This window comes from Dromaius novaehollandiae, chromosome 18, assembly GCF_036370855.1.
Source record: "Dromaius novaehollandiae isolate bDroNov1 chromosome 18, bDroNov1.hap1, whole genome shotgun sequence".
In the NCBI taxonomy this organism is placed as follows: domain Eukaryota; kingdom Metazoa; phylum Chordata; class Aves; order Casuariiformes; family Dromaiidae; genus Dromaius; species Dromaius novaehollandiae.
The window spans coordinates 13,150,495-13,169,645 of record NC_088115.1 but is presented as its reverse complement, the minus strand read 5'-3'; the positions used below and the strand labels follow the sequence as shown (position 1 = coordinate 13,169,645).

Here is a 19,151-nt window from a genome sequence, read left to right as displayed (position 1 = left end):
TAGGTTTAAAGATTTTTCTTCATACAGCGATTCAAGCAGGCCAATGTGATAAATCATATATTTAATAATAAATGTGCTTTGCTAACTCAGAGCCTTAGGCCCAGACTCCCAGAGGTTCCTAAATACCTTTAAGGATTTGAGGGTAGCATTTGTAAAGTCTTAATGGCTCTTATTATATAATGAGGTGATTAGTCATGAATCAACACTGATGGATTTAATTTAGTTTTCTGGCACCCCTGGCAAGGCGGAAAGCATTTCCTTCCCCATAAATACGTGAAATGGACGTTTCCCCGTATTATTGCAATTGCTCAGAGACTGCCTGCCTGAGGAATCTCACAGTCCCCGGCAGTGTCCTTGCCTGGACGATGCAGTTCAACCATATTTTCGGTCACGTGGAAAGCTCCGTGGGAGGCAGGTGGTTCTCAGGGTGCTTTGGGGTTTTGGTGTGAACGTGCAGACACTTGCAAACTGTCTCCTAATGTTCCAAGATACCTGTAGCTCTTTACTCACAAGAAAGCAAGGCTCTTCTTGTCTCACCTTTGTCATCATCTGATGACAAAACCCAGAAATGAAGAGTTGTAGCTGAGGGCTAGCGAGAAGATATATGTTGCTGTTTTTCCAGTTATTACTATTCCATTTATCTTACCTATTGAATTGTTAATACTTTTTTTAATCAAAGAAAAACCGGCAGGCAGTTCATTTGAAGTAATAACATTGTAATATTCCACAAATAAAGCACGCCATCCTGTGACCGTTTCAAGAGGGTTGTGCTGGTAGAGGCATTTTCAAACTCCGTATGATGGCTGCAAATCCCTGAACAGAAAATGGCCTGAATGCGAGAGATTTGAGGACATAATGAATCGCAATAAAACATGAATGCGGGAACTAATGCACTTGGAAATTTTTTGCTTTCTAAAATATTTTTCCTGCCTCTACTTACAATGTGAAGATTACTCTAATAAAGTGAGAGCTTCTAATAAGAAACAGGCTTCTCCCTCCCATCTCCCTCCAATTATGTATATTTTTATATAACTTCGTTAATAATAACAAAAAATTAGTGTCATCAGTAAAGGAAAAAACACTTTGTTTAATCTTTCTTTTGGGCAGCAACTTCCTTTAAATGTAAAATCTTAAAGTACAAACATCTAGTGTTTCCTGTATTCACATTAATAATTTTTTTGGATGTTCACATACAGATGAATTATTAACAGACACCTTTGCCTCATTTACTTTGTGTTTTTCTAAGTGTTCAGTAATTTGCACTTGGCGCTGTGAAACATTCTGGAGGATTAGTATTAGCTATAAAAATGAGAAATTGGATGAGAAAGAGAAGAAAAGGCATCAACTGTGTGGCTATAGAAAAACTTGACGAATTTTCGTTAATGTTTTTTAGCTGCTCTTTTTCCTTCCACGCTTCTGTTGCCATCAATTATTTTATAATAGACAATTCATAGAAAAATTAAACTTTATAGTTGTGATCCAGCCAATTAATCATTTTGCCCATGGCTGGTCTGTTGAAATCACAGCATTTAAATTTATGTAAATGTTCTGCAATCTTAGTTACTGGATGATTAGAGACTTTTTTTGTTTTTCCAATCAATGCTCCCGAAGGAAGGAGAGGGAGGAGAGGTTAAACTAAAGCATCTTAGTAATGAGTCTCTCTGCCATCTGAAGACTGGAGCAGAACTTTATTGAAATATACTTCAGGATAATGATCCTAGCCAAAATAAATAAAGGCAATTGAGAGGAAGCCAAAAATGTGTCTTCTGTAATTGGAAAGACTAGTAATGCATCTTGTACGCTATCTGGATTGTATTATAACTGCAGAAAATAAGCTTACCATAATGTTGCCCACCAGATTTTTCAAATTAGGCATCCAAAATCAGCCACTTAAATAAAAGATGCAAGTTGTTTGCAGAGTGTAGATGGTGTCTTTTTACTTAAGTCACTTGGAACAGCTCAGTTTTTGCCATCTGAAAACTGGAGTTTACAAAGTTTAAGACTCGTAATCTGTTATTTTTGTAAACCCTATCAATACTTTTCTTATTGCCTTCTTTTAATAATCAAAAAATATGTCCATCTTCCTAAGTAAAACTTGAAGGATTGGAAGTGGCCTCAAGGCAAGAATTTTCAACCATCTTTAAATTTTTTTCACATTTATTTTGAGAGAGAGGGATTTTTCAGACAGGACTGTATATGAACAATTCTGGGAACACTGTAGACAAATAATATGCAAAGCTGCTTCGCGAAAATTGGCCAACCTAGACAGCCCTCGCCAGGCTTTTGCTCTTGCAGGCTTTACAAAACATTTCACTTCCATTTCCTGACCTACCGGTTTTGCCAGAATGTACAACCAATCCCAATAATCTTAAAAGCTTTCTAATAGTATAACAGTGACTTTTTTGCTGATGAATGCATATGTAATATTACGTCTAATGTATTCATGTGCTTCTTTAATGCTTTCTCCTAGGACCGCCTGTATTTTGTTATGGAGTATGTGAATGGTGGTGATCTCATGTATCACATTCAGCAAGTAGGAAAATTTAAGGAGCCACAAGCAGTGTGAGTGTTTACCGTTACATATTTAAATCGTGTCATCATCTTAATCTTACACTGGAAGAGGATTAGATTTCTTGATCACACTAACTAGTAGAATCTTCCTAGGTTAAAACTGAAGTCCAAGCTGACTTTTTTGGTTGTGTTTTTTTAAGACCCAAAAGCTGACGTTTATTTTGAAAACATTGTTTGCAAACATATGACAAAGGTAGCTAAGCCTTTTTGTTTAAAAAAAAAAATACAGCAAGAACAAATCTATGCAATGCATGCTTTAAAAGTGATAAGAACTTAAACGAGGCCAGAGGAATTTTAAAATGTTACTTGGTGCTCTTGTGTTGCTTTTTAAAGTGCTTCTAAAAAAAGTGGGTAGAACATTTCAGTCTGAAGTAGTGTTACAGGGAAAGACAGTAGAAATAGACTCAGCATTACAATATAAATTGTAGTTTATACGAGATAAAATAATTTCTCATTTTCCTAAATAATCATATACAGCTTGTTTAAATGAGAGGGCTTCTAACTGTAAATATTTGTGGTGTAAAAAAAAATTTCAGCAAGTGCTAAATAAAAATTAGCTCATGCGAGAACACTTTTGATTACTAGCTAGTGTAACTTGCCGCAGATCCATTGGCAACTAAGATGCTCTGTGACAACTCCTGCCGGTGGCAGATATTGCAGAGCACGCGTTCATGGACAGCTCTGATCCCCAGTGTCAGAGCTAAGCTTTCCTTTTCCTTCTGCTAGGCTAAAAATTAATTGTGTCTTTGAGTAATCTTCTTGCTTATAATTTGCACAGCTCCACAGTAGCTGGCTTCAAACATCCATCAATATTATATATCCTTTAACTACATCCAGCAATTATATTTTATATGGTAGTAATTTTAATTAGGTTTATGTAATTAATCCATTAACAGACCGTATAAAGGAATACTATTTCTATAAATGATTTAATACCATATGAACTGCAATGTAAATTGAGCTGCATCATGAATTCAGTATTGATACGTGATTAAAGATAATGACCTATCCAGCCACAGTCAGATCAGTGCAGTAAACATGCTATGCTCCAGCTGCACCAAGGTTTTTCTGGTCTAGGGAGGAATTTCCACTGTATTTTCTGCATTATTTTATCATCAAATACTCTAAATGAAATGTATCTGTTAGAGTCAAATTGCAGTAAGGTGTCTTTTATGCCATCTGTCTATAACGTAAATTTTATACGCTAATGTTATCATTCTGTGCCATGATGCACTCCTAAAATATTTTGTCAAATAAGAAATCTGATGGTTATTTTTTTCATGCAGGTTCTATGCAGCTGAGATCTCCGTTGGGCTATTCTTTCTCCATAATAGAGGGATTATTTATAGGTGAGTATAATCTGATGCAGGTCATTGCTAAACTATTTTTGAAGTCCTAAAAGGATCAATTTCCTTGACTTTTCAGAGCATCTATAAAAACGTTTTATAAAAAGCAATTGTTGTCGTGTTTTTTTTGTTGTGTTGTTGATGCAGTGTAAACCACATCCACTGCTTTACTGAGCTGCTCTCCTGGTGTCCGTGCTCTGCCGTACTTGACTGAAAGCTCCTGAAATTGTAAAACATTATCTTGTGCATTCATGCGTCACTCTTTATAATTATACATGTTCCGAATCTTGATGTCAGTGTGCTTGTATTCGTATACTGCCATCTCCTCATTAATTCTCCAGTTTCAGGGCTCGTGGTCATTCTTAGGAACTCCCGTGGCTGCAGGGAGGTGCTGGGGTCCCTGCAGGCTGCAGGCTGCAGTGCATGTGCACCCCCCAAAGAGCTGCGCAGGTTCCTCACCCACACTCGGAAGGAGATAAGTTGGCCCTGCTTTGATCCTAAACATTAACATTAAATTACTGTGATTCTTCATAGAGATCTGAAATTAGACAATGTGATGTTGGATTCAGAAGGACACATTAAAATTGCTGATTTTGGAATGTGCAAAGAACATATGTTGGATGGAGTAACAACCAGGACCTTCTGCGGCACTCCAGACTACATTGCGCCAGAGGTAAATATGGACCTTTTCAAGAACCATGTAGTCTCTCAGATGAAAATTGTCAATACACGTTTCATGCCCCCACCAAATTTTGATAGCTGTAAACCTGGATGCTTTGTGGATGGTACCATTTGTGCTTCCACAGGTATATTAAATACATTTGCGAATTAATACAGTATTATCAGTAATACTGCTCTATTTTAAAGAATATCTAGCTGATTGAAAAACTTTTTTATGAGATCAAATTTTAAAGTTTTGTTCGTACTAGCAAAAGACTAAATAAACAGGATCACCACCTTGTGATTTCACATTTATAACCTGGAAGCATTAATGTACAAGGCTTTGTGCTTTCATTTGTGAAGTCGGAGAGCGTTAACAGCTGTTGCTGAGGTTGTTGATGAGGTCGGCAAAGATACTGGTTATTGGGAGGAAACATAGCTTCTTTAATGCATCTCTCTACGGGTTCACACAGCCGTATATACATGTATACATATACATGTATATATACAGGATTATGCAGCATTTTCTGGAAATGACAAGTCTGTCATTGATTTTTCAGAAGGGACTAATCAGGCCTTGAAGTTTTTCACCAGCTTCCCTGCAGAACTACTGTAGGCTTTTCCAGGCCATACCTTAGAAGTGGTGCACAGTTTTCATGAGCTACTGCTTTTGATATTATGAAAGCTCCAATCATTGAAAGCCTAAACTAAGCTATAAGATCAGGACTTGACATAATAAATCCATAATTTCACCTGAGTCTTCTGTGACTTACCAATACCCCAAACAAGTAACTCCTCAAGCAGTATCTTGCTTCTCACACCAGTTAGGGCCCCACGTTAATTCAAAATCAGGAAAATTTCACACAAAAATAACATCCAAAACAACTACAATCTACATTTCTTTCAAAATAAACTTCTTTCACCCAATTGTAGCCACATTCTTGAGGCTGCAAACATATGCTTCTCAGTGCATTCACCTGTCCTGCATTCAAACAACCAAAATACTGAAAATAAGATTCAAACACAAGCCTAATGGTGGTGTGTCCAAAATGTACATTTGATTATGAGAAACAGTTGTCTTGAAATCACTCTGATCAAGAAATAGGAGCTTAGAGTTAGGATTTTTTGTCTGGATATGATTTATATTTTGTATTTCAATAGTTTAGGTATAAAACATGAAAAATAAGAGCATGTGGTTGTCTGGCAATGATACAGATATATAAGTATTGAAATTTGGTGTTTGTGTATACCGAGCTTTCAAGCGTCTTGGTTCGCTTGGCTGCCGCTTGAGTGCAAGAGGCTGGATGCTTATCCGAGAGGTGCCGTGTTTCGCGCAGCGCTGGGCGAGAGGCATCTCCACCTGGAACGCTTCCGGCTGGAGCCGAGTGCGTGTTGGAATATAGGAGATTTATACCTGGACAGGCAAATTAGTGTCTGAGGCGAATTTTGTCATCTCTGTGAAACTGGAATGAAAAATAGGGTTTTTTTTTTCGGTTGCTAATTCATGCTTTCCAGAATGAAATATTGCATATTAAAAGAGCCTGCGTTTTTCACAAATTGCTGTTGCTTGCAACAGGATATCAGCACACCCAGGGCAATATTGCGTTTTTCCCTGTCAAAACCTAAATGAGGCCATTAGAACAAATTAAAAAGTGAGCTTTCTGTGGCAATAGGCTTGTGCCACTGCACATCCAAGATTGTGTCCTCAGTGCCCAGAATGGTCAGTGTGGGTCAGTGCTGGAATGATTTATCTCACTTTATTTGGAAATTTCATGGAAAGAAATAAACCTTTTACCGAAACATTTGGTAACCGGGAGGAAATTAGTCTTTGTTTATATTATCTTACAGACAGATTTTCTTTTATTTAGACGGATGATTTGCTTTAGTTTCTGAAGACATTACTGTGACTGACGAATTACTAAATTAGGCTGTATGATAAACTTCAGAGTAAGGAACATGTTTTGCCTGAAGGAGTGTTTCAGCATATTTTTGTGGGCTCGAATTTGTAATAGATTATAAGGAGGAGGCGCTTGCATGGCACCGGTCCCTGCTGCGTGGGGGTAAAGGAGCTGATTGTGAGTAAAGGACCTAGAATAGAGTAGTCCTGGCAAAAACAACATGGCAAAAAACGGCAAAAACAACAAAAAAACTCTGTTTCTCAAAAACAGAGAATTAGCTCTTTTGCCAAGTGTTAGGGAAATGGGGAGTATGGCAGGGTGTGGAGGAGCCTCGCCGTCCCCGCTCCCACCAGATCTCCTTCGCAGCCACCTCCGGGCACAACCACAGTTCTGGATCAGCAACACTGTAAAATATTGCTTTCCTTCCTTAATGTAAAAGTTAGCATTTTTTATTGCTTAGGTGTATAACACACTGGAATTACCTTTTTTTCCTGTCGTATGGTATTTGAGCAGGGCACAGAGGTTAAGCCGGTGGCACCGCGGGCTTGACCACATCTGTCCCATGGAGGGAGCGAGTAGCTAGTAAGGAATATTCATTGGGGTGCTGAACTTGGACATAAGTATTTACGGTCCTAGCGGTATAATATCCTTGAAATCGGTTAATACTTTGCATCTCCTTGGCCAGTCCAGGGAGCCGGAGGGGCTGGATGCCCGGAGGATCCCTGGCAGCGGATCTGCTGGCGCAGGCTGCTCCCCGCGGCACAGCACCGAACCCAGCGGCAGCAGCTCGCGGCTGCGCGAACACTGAGTGTCGGAAGAATTCACATCAAAACCTCCTTTCCCTTCCCCTCCGTCTAGTCTCCTCAAAGCCTTAATTCTAACCTTACATTTGCCACGATTATGGAAGGCTGTAGATATTACAAAGGTTTGGAAAGTGCACCTTTGAGTGTTTCTTATGCCAGTTATATTTATTTCTTTTAATAACTGTGTTTTAACTTTTTCAGTAGACATAAGATATGCTCATGAAGGACTTTGTCTCTTGCCTCTGGGATATAATCCTTTCATCCCAACCGGCCACCAGCTCCAAGCTGCAATGATCTAAACTTTCCTACAAATTGCTAGTATTAATCTCTGTGTCCTGCTCTGAACTGTGCCTTCCTTGGAGGCAAAATGAAAAAAGAGAAGCAGCGATCAGCATTCCTCTGCCAGGTTGGCTGGACGCGAGAAGCTCCTCCGAGCTCCTCCTGATCGCTCCGAGCCGCAGAATCCAAAAAGGCAGAGCTCTAAAAATACAGCTATAGGTGGGCAAAGTGGGGATTTGAAATGCAAAAGGAGATGAAAAAGGCAATCGTGTGAATTCGTGATGTGGAGGGGAAGGGAAGGGTCCCATCAACTGCCCGCTCTGCTGGTCACACGGACAGATTTAATCAGGATTAAAGGAACAACCTGATAGCGTTCAGAAGCATGCGTTGAAAGCAAAGTACCACCTTTTCCTGCGTTGTGAGAGGTTCGGCGAAAACGGTTCATTGCATTTCCAGGGGGACTTTTCCGAAGCGGGACCCTAGCACTGCCGGTGGGGCTTGATGTCCACACGTATTTCCGAAATCCCGCGCGGGCGTCGTGTGACCGGTCGCCCCGTGGGAGCAGGCATCGGGCCCCTTGTCGCTCTCTTCCCTTGATGTTGACACGTGGCATCACATAAACATTGCAGCCAGTGACACAGGGCAGCGTTTTTACAACGTTCTCCTAAGTCTGACCATATGTTAGGTTAAATGCAGGAGCTTTGTTCATGTTAATTCTGTTTCTCTCGCTGATTCTGCTTGATATTCTCCCACAAAGGCAGATTTAATTGGGGCAGATTGCATTTGCTGATGAGGATGCTATTTCGAGAGCAGCCCAATCTCGGCCTGCCTGTTGCTGGTTAAACAAACAGTATCATTAAGTCGGTGCTTTGTTACGGCTTTCATTTTATGACATTGCATTATCATATTAAAAAGATTTCCTCTCCTTAATCCTCCCGTCAAACTCTTTCGGAATAGGAAGGGAAGTGCATTGTCGCCTCCCAGACAGACGTTTGCCAGCTGGAGAGCTGCGGTGTGGGCTTCGTGGCAGCCTTGTCTCTCCTGGCGTTACGAATCTTTTTCTCATTTGCTAATTGAAGTAAATTGTTCCTGCAGTGACCACTCACATGGAAGTGCACTGACTGTACCAAATGTACCCTTACCATTTAATGACCTTCTGAAAAACATCCATTTCTTTTTTGATGAAAACGTGCCTTCCTATAGGGCGAGGAGGGACCGTGGGGAAGGGATGAGAATGAAGTGCTTTAACATTTTCTGTGTGTCTTTTTTCTGGACAAAATTTTGAAAGCGTTTGGTCTTTAAAGTAGCAGCGTTAACTCCAAAGGGACCTCTGGGAACTTACTGGTGAATAATAATTACAGGCAGAGTAACCAAGTACATCAACTGCTGTAATATGAAATGAGTGTCCTAAATACTAGTATAAAGCCAAATATCTGTGATTACTGCTAAAAGACAGTGAGTGAAGATTGCCTTTCTGTAGGACCTTTCCCCTGCGAAACTTGCTGCTGCCTCCGGTTATGTGATACATGTTGAAGTGTGATCGATTTTGAAATTCTGTGCTAAGAAATACTACGGTACCTTTTAATTCACGCGCTGTTATCGTCCCCGTGAAGAACTTGCAGATGCTCGGACACCGCCTTCCCCAGCGTGAGGGGAGACGGCAGCCCGGCCCGCATCTCTGCCAGCCCAGGCAGCATCACCGCGTTCATTTATTGAGAGGAAAAATGACAGAAAACTTCCTCCAGACTGCTTTCAGCACACCCGCTGCCCCTCTCCCATAAATGAGCGCTGATCCCTGAAGAGGCCTCGGTTACGGGAGGTGCAGCGCGAGGGCACTCGCGGGCTGGTTGCCCGTGCAGCCCCTCACTGCGGCAGCGTTCAGTTCGTGCCTGTATCCGAGTCAGACGTGAACCCAGAGGATGCAAAATGCTTGACATTTCTATTAGTCTGAACAGCAGAAACCCCTTTCTTTTCAGTGTAGCTGGTATCTCGTTTCATACTAAGAGTAGCTTAGTAATGTAACTTGGGAAAATACAACTAAGATTTTCAGGGCTTTGCTCTTCTCTTAAATTTTGGTTCCTTTCAGAGTAGGACAAAAACATAAATATTGAAAAGAACTCTTAATTATTGATAATCTCTAAATTAAGCAAGTCTCATGATTCGAAGTTTTGACACAAATGGGTAAGGCTTTTGCCTTGTCTTCTACATTGTGCTGCTGTACTTCCTTCTTTGCCCTCAAATGTACAACCCTAGATTTCCCAAGAGCCAAATTTCCCAAGATACTGGGTAGCAAAAGATGCCGGTGGGTGTATACGAACGCTTGCAGAACGGTCCAACTCCCACTGAAACCAGTGGAAGCTGGGTGCCTCCTCTGCTGTAGCTCCAGTTACTAATCCTAATAAGCTGCACGTGCGTTGTAAATCCCCCCGTAAAACTCTGGGAGAAATGTCCTGTGCCATGCGGAAACCTCACTGACATCCAGTCAATGACCAGCTGGAGCGAGGGTTGCAATATTGGCTTTCTGGGCCTTTGCAAGCAAATATGTTTGTAGGTCAGAATTTATCTCATGTGTCACAAGACTGGATCTCAGTTAACATTGGGTTTTTTTTGTGATTACCCAGATTATTGCTTACCAGCCCTATGGGAAGTCGGTGGATTGGTGGGCGTACGGAGTGCTGCTCTATGAGATGTTAGCTGGTCAGGTAAGAGCCGCGGCGTTGCTGCTCCTGTCTCGCACAACGTACTCTGTTTCAAAGCCCAGCGTTGCAATTATCTCACCTTTCCCATTTCTCCAAACATCACATACAAGCTGCTTTTGCTCGTATTCAAGAGGACTCATGGCCTAATGCCCTCTACGGCGAGTCTCTTGCCCCATGCTGAGGTTGACTTCTCTCTCAGTGAGTCCATCCCCTGCCTACCTGCCGCGTGCCCCGCTGCTCGGGCTCCCCAGGGGCGTCTGCAGAGCTCCGCTCCTGCCCTCTTCTGCATCCCCTGCTGAAAGCCAGCTTTGCTGTGACGGCCGCAGAAAGCTTGCTAAAGCGCTAGAGCCGCAGGGGACAAGCTTGTGGCCTTTCCTGCTAATATTATCTCTGTGTGCCCTTGACTGTCTCTGCCTCCACTGAGAATATATTTCGGCTATAAGCTCTTTATAGTGCACCCCCACAATCAGGCACTGCTTTTGAGTGTGGCTTCTTTATTCTGAAATAATAATACAAATAGCCATCTTCAAAATTGAATGGGAGACCCTTCAACAGGAAAATGCATGTCAAAGGGGAGAAATACCATTCAGTTGTTTGAAACCACAGGATATAATAAGACTGTTTATATACTCTGCATTGCAGTTAAATCACCAGAATACACTTTTTGTATCGTACGTCCTAGGGGTAAAGTATGGGTCTTGCGACTTGAAATACACTCAGTTACAGCCCCCTTTTTCTGCACGGTTAATGAGATGCTGCTCTCTGAGTCACTGAAATAGAAAAGCAACGCTGTGTTGAACTAAATCACCCAACTTTAAGGAATTCTATTACTGTCTTGAGCTGAGGAAGATTTATGCAAGTGGCTTGCAATGAGTGCTAGCTAGAAGCATGCATTTCAAACGAAGCTTAAAATATACATTTTTAACGAATGTGTGTAATAGTTTCTCTACTAAATTGAATTTGACTTTTTAAAGGTTTTTAGCAATTGAAGTTGTTAAAATTTACAGTGTATGCTGCAAATATTAGGCATCTGTGTGCTTTTGCGAAAATGAGATTTACCAATAGCTTAGGGACTTAAACAGTCCCATACGTGATATCCTGGGAATTTACCCGGGGCACTCTGCTCATCACCTGTATTTAGAGATAAAGTACAGCCCTTTCTTGTAACACAGCCCCCCCTTCACAGAAGCAGTGTCCACAGCCATGTCTTATAAAACGAACTGGAGCTTAACTGGGATTACATGAGGAATGGATATACCTTATTACAAGATCACTGAAAGTTACAATCCCCAAACTTTACCATTTTAAGTATATTTGGCTGTCTGGTGCACAGTAACTTTAAAAGCGAGTTAAAAAATATCATAAACTCATTAAAGATAATCCTGCACACTTTTCATTAACCTGGCTGCCCTGGTGAGGACAGAAGTGGACTTTGCTCCTCAGTTTCTGTGAAAGACTGCTAAACCCTGAGCTAAGACCCCCAAGCTGCCGGTGGCTGGAAATTTGGCATTGCTGGGATAGTGGGCAGGTTCCACTGCTGCGTTCCCGTCCTCGTGGGCATCCGTGATTGCCTGCTGCTGGAGGCAGGTTGCTGGGCTAGACGGACCTTTGCCCTGACCCGAGATGGCCGAAGTGTTATCATGCCATTGCATAAAAAGTGGAGAATTAAAGAATAATAATGGTAATTCACCTGCAATTTATTTTTAACAGCCTCCATTTGATGGAGAAGACGAAGATGAACTTTTCCAGTCCATAATGGAGCATAATGTTTCCTATCCAAAATCGCTGTCCAAAGAAGCTGTCTCTATCTGCAAGGGGGTGAGAAAGATGTTTTTTCATCACAAGGTTTCTTTTTGGTAATCTTTTTGGCAAAACATGTCGGACGTAATATTTCTAAGTGCAACTTCTGTCAGGCTGTATTAAGCTATGTTGTGATACGGCGGTCATCATTTCTTGTCACGGATAAGTATTTAACTGTTCCCTCTTTGGCATGCTTGTTTTACGGTAGGAACAAGTGCCAGAATCAGAGGCCGCCAAATCTAAAGCAGAATTTGGAAGCAGGGTGATGGTGTGACGAGATTTCTCAGCACACCAGATCCTAGACACTCAAGCGAACGGGCTGCAGGCCAGAGCCCTGCCTGTGTGCCTCATCGTGGTAGCAGGCTAAAATAGTTAATAAAAATCATTTTATAATGTAGGCAAAGATGAAGCTATGTGAAAATCTTCAGTGTAAACACATGGAAATTGTGGGGAAACCCTCACCCAGTTGTAACCTGTGTGACCTAAAATTCATCTCTGATTCTAAGTTAATTTAGTTTTTTTTCAAGGAATAGAATAGATTTGACTTCAGGGGATTAGCTCAGAAAAAAAGAATCCATACTCTATATGAATCCCTGGAGTATCTCGGTTCTGCAGCTTTTCCAAAACACGATCTATAAAGTATTACTTTGATGTCTTACGGTGAGAAAATATCAGTGCACTTACAGCATCAATTATGTTGGTGTTTACTTTCTTGCTTTTGCTTGCAGCTGTGTAGAAGTATTGTGCATAACCTGGGTATTAATCCTTTAAAGAAAAATCGTCAAGAAAAAGCTATTTAGACCAACAAAAGACAAGATCACTCTAATTTTGGAGTTTATCCCAATGTAATCCCCATGCTGGTTCTGGCCAACAAAAATGAAACGTGATATATTTTTGTAATGTACACACAGATTGTATGCTTTGTTGTGAAAACCATATATTCCATATATATACACCCTATATATACCATATATAGACCCTGCTATTCCACTGATTCACAGTTTGCTGGTTTTGGCAAACACAGTAAGTCTGGAACGCAATTAATACTGCTAGAACCATTATTCATGCTTTCCTGTATCACCTGCTGTCAAAGCAAGTGTTTTAGAAAAGTTAACAAAATTAGCCAGAGTTGTTATTAAATTGAAGACCGATGTGGTCCTATCCCAGTGCACTATCTACTTCCTCCCATCTGCTTAGCAATCTTTTTTATTTTAGTTTCAAACTTGGAATGTCATCAACTGAACATTTGGAGGGAGGCTAAGAGACTAAAGCAGTACAGCCAAGCTTTTAAAAAGATGTGTTAAGGTATCACTCCTAACAACATATAAATCTTGTATAACATGTAAGAGAGCTTTGAAAAGTCCCCACAATGCTGGAACAGAGAGCTGAAGGCTACATTACTCAGTTCCTAATGCAGATAGCAATTGACAGCCGATACTCTGAGGAGCTCGTTAATTAGGGAGCTCGTGACTGCTTCAAAGTATGCAATGCAGATGCTCCTTTTTTTTCCCCCTCCAAGTGGGCTTTATCTATGCAGCTGGGTTTAGTACTGACCATGATGGCTTTAAGGATGCGAGAGAGGAAACGCAGATTAGATATTGTCAGCTGGGTGCCAAGAAATTGTAGGCTCTGTAATGAGATGTCCTGAACATGCCCAGAAAGATTAAAGGAAGGTTGTACTTCATACAGCTTTAGTATAATGGAATTTACTAAGTTTAATTGATTGTAGATTGACAGTAGAATTGATTGTAGAGACAGGGCAGAAGCTGCTCTGGAGATGTGTGAGACTGAACTGGAGACCAAAGGTGAAGTGCAGGAGCGGGTCTGCAGCAGAGCAGGGTGAGCCCCGCGTGTGCGGCACGCGAACGCCATCGCCTTTGCCTGAGGAGAAGACCGCCGCAGGGCAGCCTCTGCTTTTGCGGCTGACATGCAGTGATCAAACAATAAAATTAGTCTTCAAAAAAAGAATTTTAGCTTTTCATAACAATTTTATTACCAATTTGCATCTCAAGGAGAGGAACAGTAACTTTGCAATCTGTGGCAAGGTCTGTCACGCTGTCGCTGCAGCGTTACACTTACTCATTTGGTGTTTTCTTCCTTGATAGCTAATGACTAAACATCCTGCAAAACGCCTTGGCTGCGGCCTTGAAGGTGAAAGAGACATCAGGGAACATGCTTTCTTCAGGAGAATTGACTGGGAGAAGCTGGAAAACAGAGAGATTCAGCCACCTTTCAAGCCTAAAGTGGTGAGTGAGGTGCAAAATATTCCCCCGGCTGTGTGTGTTGTCTGCAGTCAGGCTTTTCCGTGGGGTGAGATTAAAGCTGGCTTGGTGGTGCTGCAGATCCGGGACACTTCTAAAATCAGGCATTTTGATTATGGCAGGCCAGTCTGTAAATCCATTAATGCTTTTGCAATGGGTAGCACAACCCGGGGTAGTTTGCTCCTTGTCAAAATGCCTCGCTGTGTTGTGCCTCCTGAGCGGGCATCGATGCACTGCGTAAGGCGCTGAGCGCGGGGAAGAACGGCATATTCTCGTCAACCACCTCGGGCACATAACAAATTAAGTTTCCAGCTGTCTCCTCTGCACAGTGTAGATGTCATCTACCTTTAGTAGATGACTACTAATGGTGTTTAAATTACTAGGGTAGATTTCCTCCACGGTGCACTACATTGCACAAGGGTTTTCTATTTCCCGTCTTAGAGTGAAAGAACCCCAATCTGCTGAGCTTGCAGGAAAAATACAGATTTTTTTTCTCCATCCATTTTCAAAGAAAAGATACATACAATTTCCTGCAGTGGCACTTACACCTCCTGCAATTCAATCTGATTTGTTTTTAATGTTTATTAGTCTTTTGCACATATGTATCCATAGGAATATTTTAGAAATCCAAACAAGTGAAAAGATGCCCTTACCGCGAGAACTGTTTGTATAAGATAATTTGAAGAACTGTCCTTGTTGATACAGAGTTGCTTTCAGCATGTACCATACTTTATGGACATGCAAAGAAAAATATTTGGATGGAAGAATAAAAGCTTCAGGAGCAGCTGCAAATTGTTATGCCCTAGCACTGAATCTTTCTGCTATAAGGCTTTTTTTGCTTCAACTGCAAAGCTGTAATATTGCAGGTGTAGAGGCACTGGTCTGTGCACTCATTTATTTATCGATGCAGACATGGTAGAGTGGTATCGCAAATTAATGAACAGAGGGAGGACACTACCCACTGGCAGAATATATTCATTGCTTTTTGTGTACAGATGACTCTTGTTAACATCAACAAGAGGGGGGATGTGTACCAAGAAGAGGGTTTTGTGCTACAGAAATTCAGCCTTTTCATATGGTATGAATTTTGTGCACAAGACTGTATAAATACATAGAGAAACGTAGATGATAATGTTACCTCAGCTGGCCTTTCCCAAGAGCTGTCACTCAGGAGAGCTGCACTTCTTTACACAATGTTTTATGTAAAATTTTCATTGCATACTTTTTGTGGCAAAATTAAAGCTGATAGTAAAGCACATCTACCTTCTCAGCTGTAAATTTTATTATTTATGAGTGCTTAAAAGTGACATCAGCACACAGATACTAAAAGCTTGAAATATAGCCTGGATCCATCATAACACCTTTGATTGCACATTATGGCCCCCACGCAGAACAGCTGCGCTGGTTCGCTGTGGCTAATCATGACTTGTTTTGTTTATACAGGCTGCTAATAAAATATGCTAAGGGAGTCCAAGCATTCGGATGAGGCCTAACTTTCTCAAACAAAAATCGTTTAAAACCCAAGCCTGATATTTTCATACCCTTTGTATAACTAGTTTAGCAACATATTGTGATTGTTGATTTTATTTATATCGATTTTTGAAAGCAAAAAGCACAAGAACAGTAATCTGTTTGTAGAGGTGGACATAGCTATTGGGTTTGGTTTGTTTTCTTTCAGAAAAGCTTGGTAGGTGTATCTGCTCTAGGGAGTATGTTGCTGCAGGACTAATCCTTAAGTCCCAGTGGACTTAAGCATGAGGTATCTAAGTACTTTAACTTCCACCTAGGTTTAACTATCTCAAATGCTTTATTAATCTTAGGAGCATATAAACACCTAAGTTAGATATGGAAAATTTTACCAAGAGTTACCTTCTGTGGTATAGAGCCAGTGTTGTGGGGTATCTTACGTGCTACAAACAACAGCTAAACAGTTCGTTTCAGATTTTTAGTGTGGAAATACTTGCAAAACTGTACTTACAGTTACAAGTTACATTGTTGAGTTAAAGATGGTGTTTGGCCTTACACTGTGCAATCTGCACACCGCAGTATTCAGCTTGACGCGTAGAAGGTGCTGAGTACATACACCGTACTGGCCAAGCAGTAGCGTGCTAATAAGGACATTACACAATAAACTATTAAAAGAGATTTGCATGCAATTTGCTTAAAAGTTCACAATCTGAGACACATCTTTCACAACAAATAAAGCACAAATGCTCTATAAATAACCTGTTCCCTTCCAGATTGACATTTCACAGGCTATAGCCATTGATTGCTTATCTTGTAAAAAGGTCATTTTACTCGTATTTGTAAGTGTAAGAATTGTAGGAGTCACCTATTTTCAGTTTTGCTTTAATACTGCATTAACACTCACAATAACAATGTTAAAATGAAGAAAAATACATAACTGAAGATGCAAAATTATTGATAAATGATTACGTTCACATGAAAAATCCCTATATTTCACAGGAGCTATTTTTCAGCTCTACTGCTGTAAGCAGGAGTGAGATCTAATGGAGTCAAACACTGTGGTTTTCGTATATGGCTCATTTGAGCTTCCACTTGCAGAAAAAAACAACCTGGGCATAATTTTGTGGAAGCATGAGACATGTTTGTAAAACATCTTTTTAGTAAGAAGTCTTCCCAGTAAAAATACCCCTTTCGTTGCTGCTTTGAATTGACTGTATTGCCTCTAAACAAATTTGACTGTTAATTTGGAAATACATCAACTTTCATTCGAACGATGAAGAGTTTTACCCTATGTCAAAGTTCAACTCTGTCCGTTCTTGTTCTCCAGAGGTTCGGTACCAAAATGCATTGGCTTCAGTGGGCAGCAAGGTATCCGGTGAGCACCCTGGGTGACAAAAGCAAACTAACATTAGCCTTTAACCCGTTGGAGTGTCCCTCTGCTTGTGTTTTCCAACACTGAACAAGTGGCCTTTCGTGAGCGCCGCGGTCGCAGACCCGAGCATGCCTTTTTCATTGAAGTATAAAACAACTCGTGCCCAAGGCAGCAAAAGTTCGTTGCAGCTCACATTGGATGGCGTGTCCAAATGCAGAATATGCCAGGTGCTTTGCAACAAGACTGGAAACTTTAACTGAGCTGTTTTTAAGATAGCCTATGAGCTACACCCATCTCACCACCTGAATTCCCTTAATGGGCCCTCTTCGGTTTTTCTCCTATAAATCCCCCTTTCTTGTTCGTGTTAAATTAGTTCATAAAAATCAATGGTTAATATTGGCCTTTTCTACCAGCCATCTTCTGCCCTTACCGAGTTATCCTCTAGGTCTGAAGATAGTAGCGTAATGCAACGTTGCCCTTTAAATCTGACTGCAGACCTGTTCGCTAACACGAATGTTTAACAGGGCAGCTATCCTTTAGAGATGGATAGAGAGGGAAGAGTCACGTACAATGGGAAGAAACATTCACCGCCTTTATCGTATAATCACACTTTGTTCTATGATCTATTATAGCAGATAGTTTTGAAATAAATAGATTTTTCCTTTAGACCTTTCCCTAATATTCAAGGATCAGGTTTCCCCAAATACGCACTCTTTCTACCCAAGCTAATTTTGTTCTGCTCCCACCTTCATCCTTTTTTTACTTGCCTCTAATCATACTTTCCTGCCTTTCAAGTGTTTTCTGCATTACTCAAACTATCCTTCTTGCAAACCTGGTTTCTTCTGTTTTACGTTCTGAATGACTTGTGTTCAGCGTGTAGCTCTGTATGTAGCCACACTTCTCAGCTGGGCTCCATGAGATGACATGTCTCTTAAGACAAGAAAGAAAGGAAGAAACGAGTGATAGCACGTGCTGTGTCGTGGACCCATCACCAGGATGCGTTCCCTGCCCCGGGTTCCTCCCTGGCTGGGCAACTGGGCCTTGCTGGAAATTTGGTGGTTTAGCTCCTGAGCCAAGAGGAGCAACTCCCTTATCACTGTGTGGAGGTGGTGGACATCAGGGAGACTGCGTGGTGGCCTGGGGGTTACAGCAGGATTAGCTTCCGAAGGCAGGGATCCTGGCACCGCTGTTCCCGCACAGCCCCGGGATAATGTGTGGAGGGCGGTCGGCAGCGATGCCCGCGCCTGCCTGTGGATCCACGTTCCCACAAGCGTGCCGAGGACTGCGCTGCTCTTTCCTGTGCCTGGCTTTCTCCAGAGGGTCGATTTTGTCCCAGTGCCTCCACTCCAAACGTATAAAACTGTCCAGCCGTGCTTACAACTTCCTACACTGACGCTATCTGCGAGGCGACCCAGCTTTTCCATGCCCCACACGATTTTATTTTGTTTCCCTTAATTCCGAGTGGGACTGAAGTGCAATCTGGAATAAGCGTCCCAAGGAACTAAGCGTTGGATGGATTTGGGAATTGACAATTGCATTATAATGTGTTATAATTTCAATAATAATGATTATATACACACATACTTGTGCACATATGCATATATATATCAACCTGTTCATAATCTTCCAAGCATTATATGCCACTTTAGCTTGTATTTTTAGGACACAAAATATTTCCATTAATAAAACCTGCCTCGTTGCTCTCCTATGTTAATGTTAGGCCAGTGTAGCTCTGTTAAAGTTTATGGATTAATGGGAGTTGTATATGCTTACACAGTGAAGAATCAAAGCATATAAATGAATTATGTTAAACTTTGTGTGGATTGTGAAGGAAACAAAGTTAACTCAAACAGTTAATTTTGCAACTAAAGGTATTCAGAAGGATCAAACAGTTTGACAGATAAAGTATTCCTTGCCAATACATGTCCATAAAAACATTGTCTCATTTCTTTATCTCAGTAGCTCTGAACAGCGAAGCCTCTTTACCTTCTTACC

At 41.2% G+C, this 19,151-nt stretch overlaps 1 protein-coding gene across 1 annotated transcript in view; it reads left to right on the top strand.

Annotated features, from left to right (window-relative positions):
* Positions 1 to 19,151, top strand: part of PRKCA (protein kinase C alpha) — a 162,566-nt gene that overhangs the window by 135,595 nt on the left and 7,820 nt on the right. Inside the window, exons 11-16 of the mRNA XM_064522756.1 lie at positions 2,471 to 2,562; positions 3,858 to 3,920; positions 4,452 to 4,590; positions 10,179 to 10,259; positions 11,967 to 12,074; positions 14,162 to 14,302. Coding sequence (XP_064378826.1) covers positions 2,471 to 2,562; positions 3,858 to 3,920; positions 4,452 to 4,590; positions 10,179 to 10,259; positions 11,967 to 12,074; positions 14,162 to 14,302 — 624 coding nt within the window. The remainder of the gene's footprint in view (positions 1 to 2,470; positions 2,563 to 3,857; positions 3,921 to 4,451; positions 4,591 to 10,178; positions 10,260 to 11,966; positions 12,075 to 14,161; positions 14,303 to 19,151) is intronic.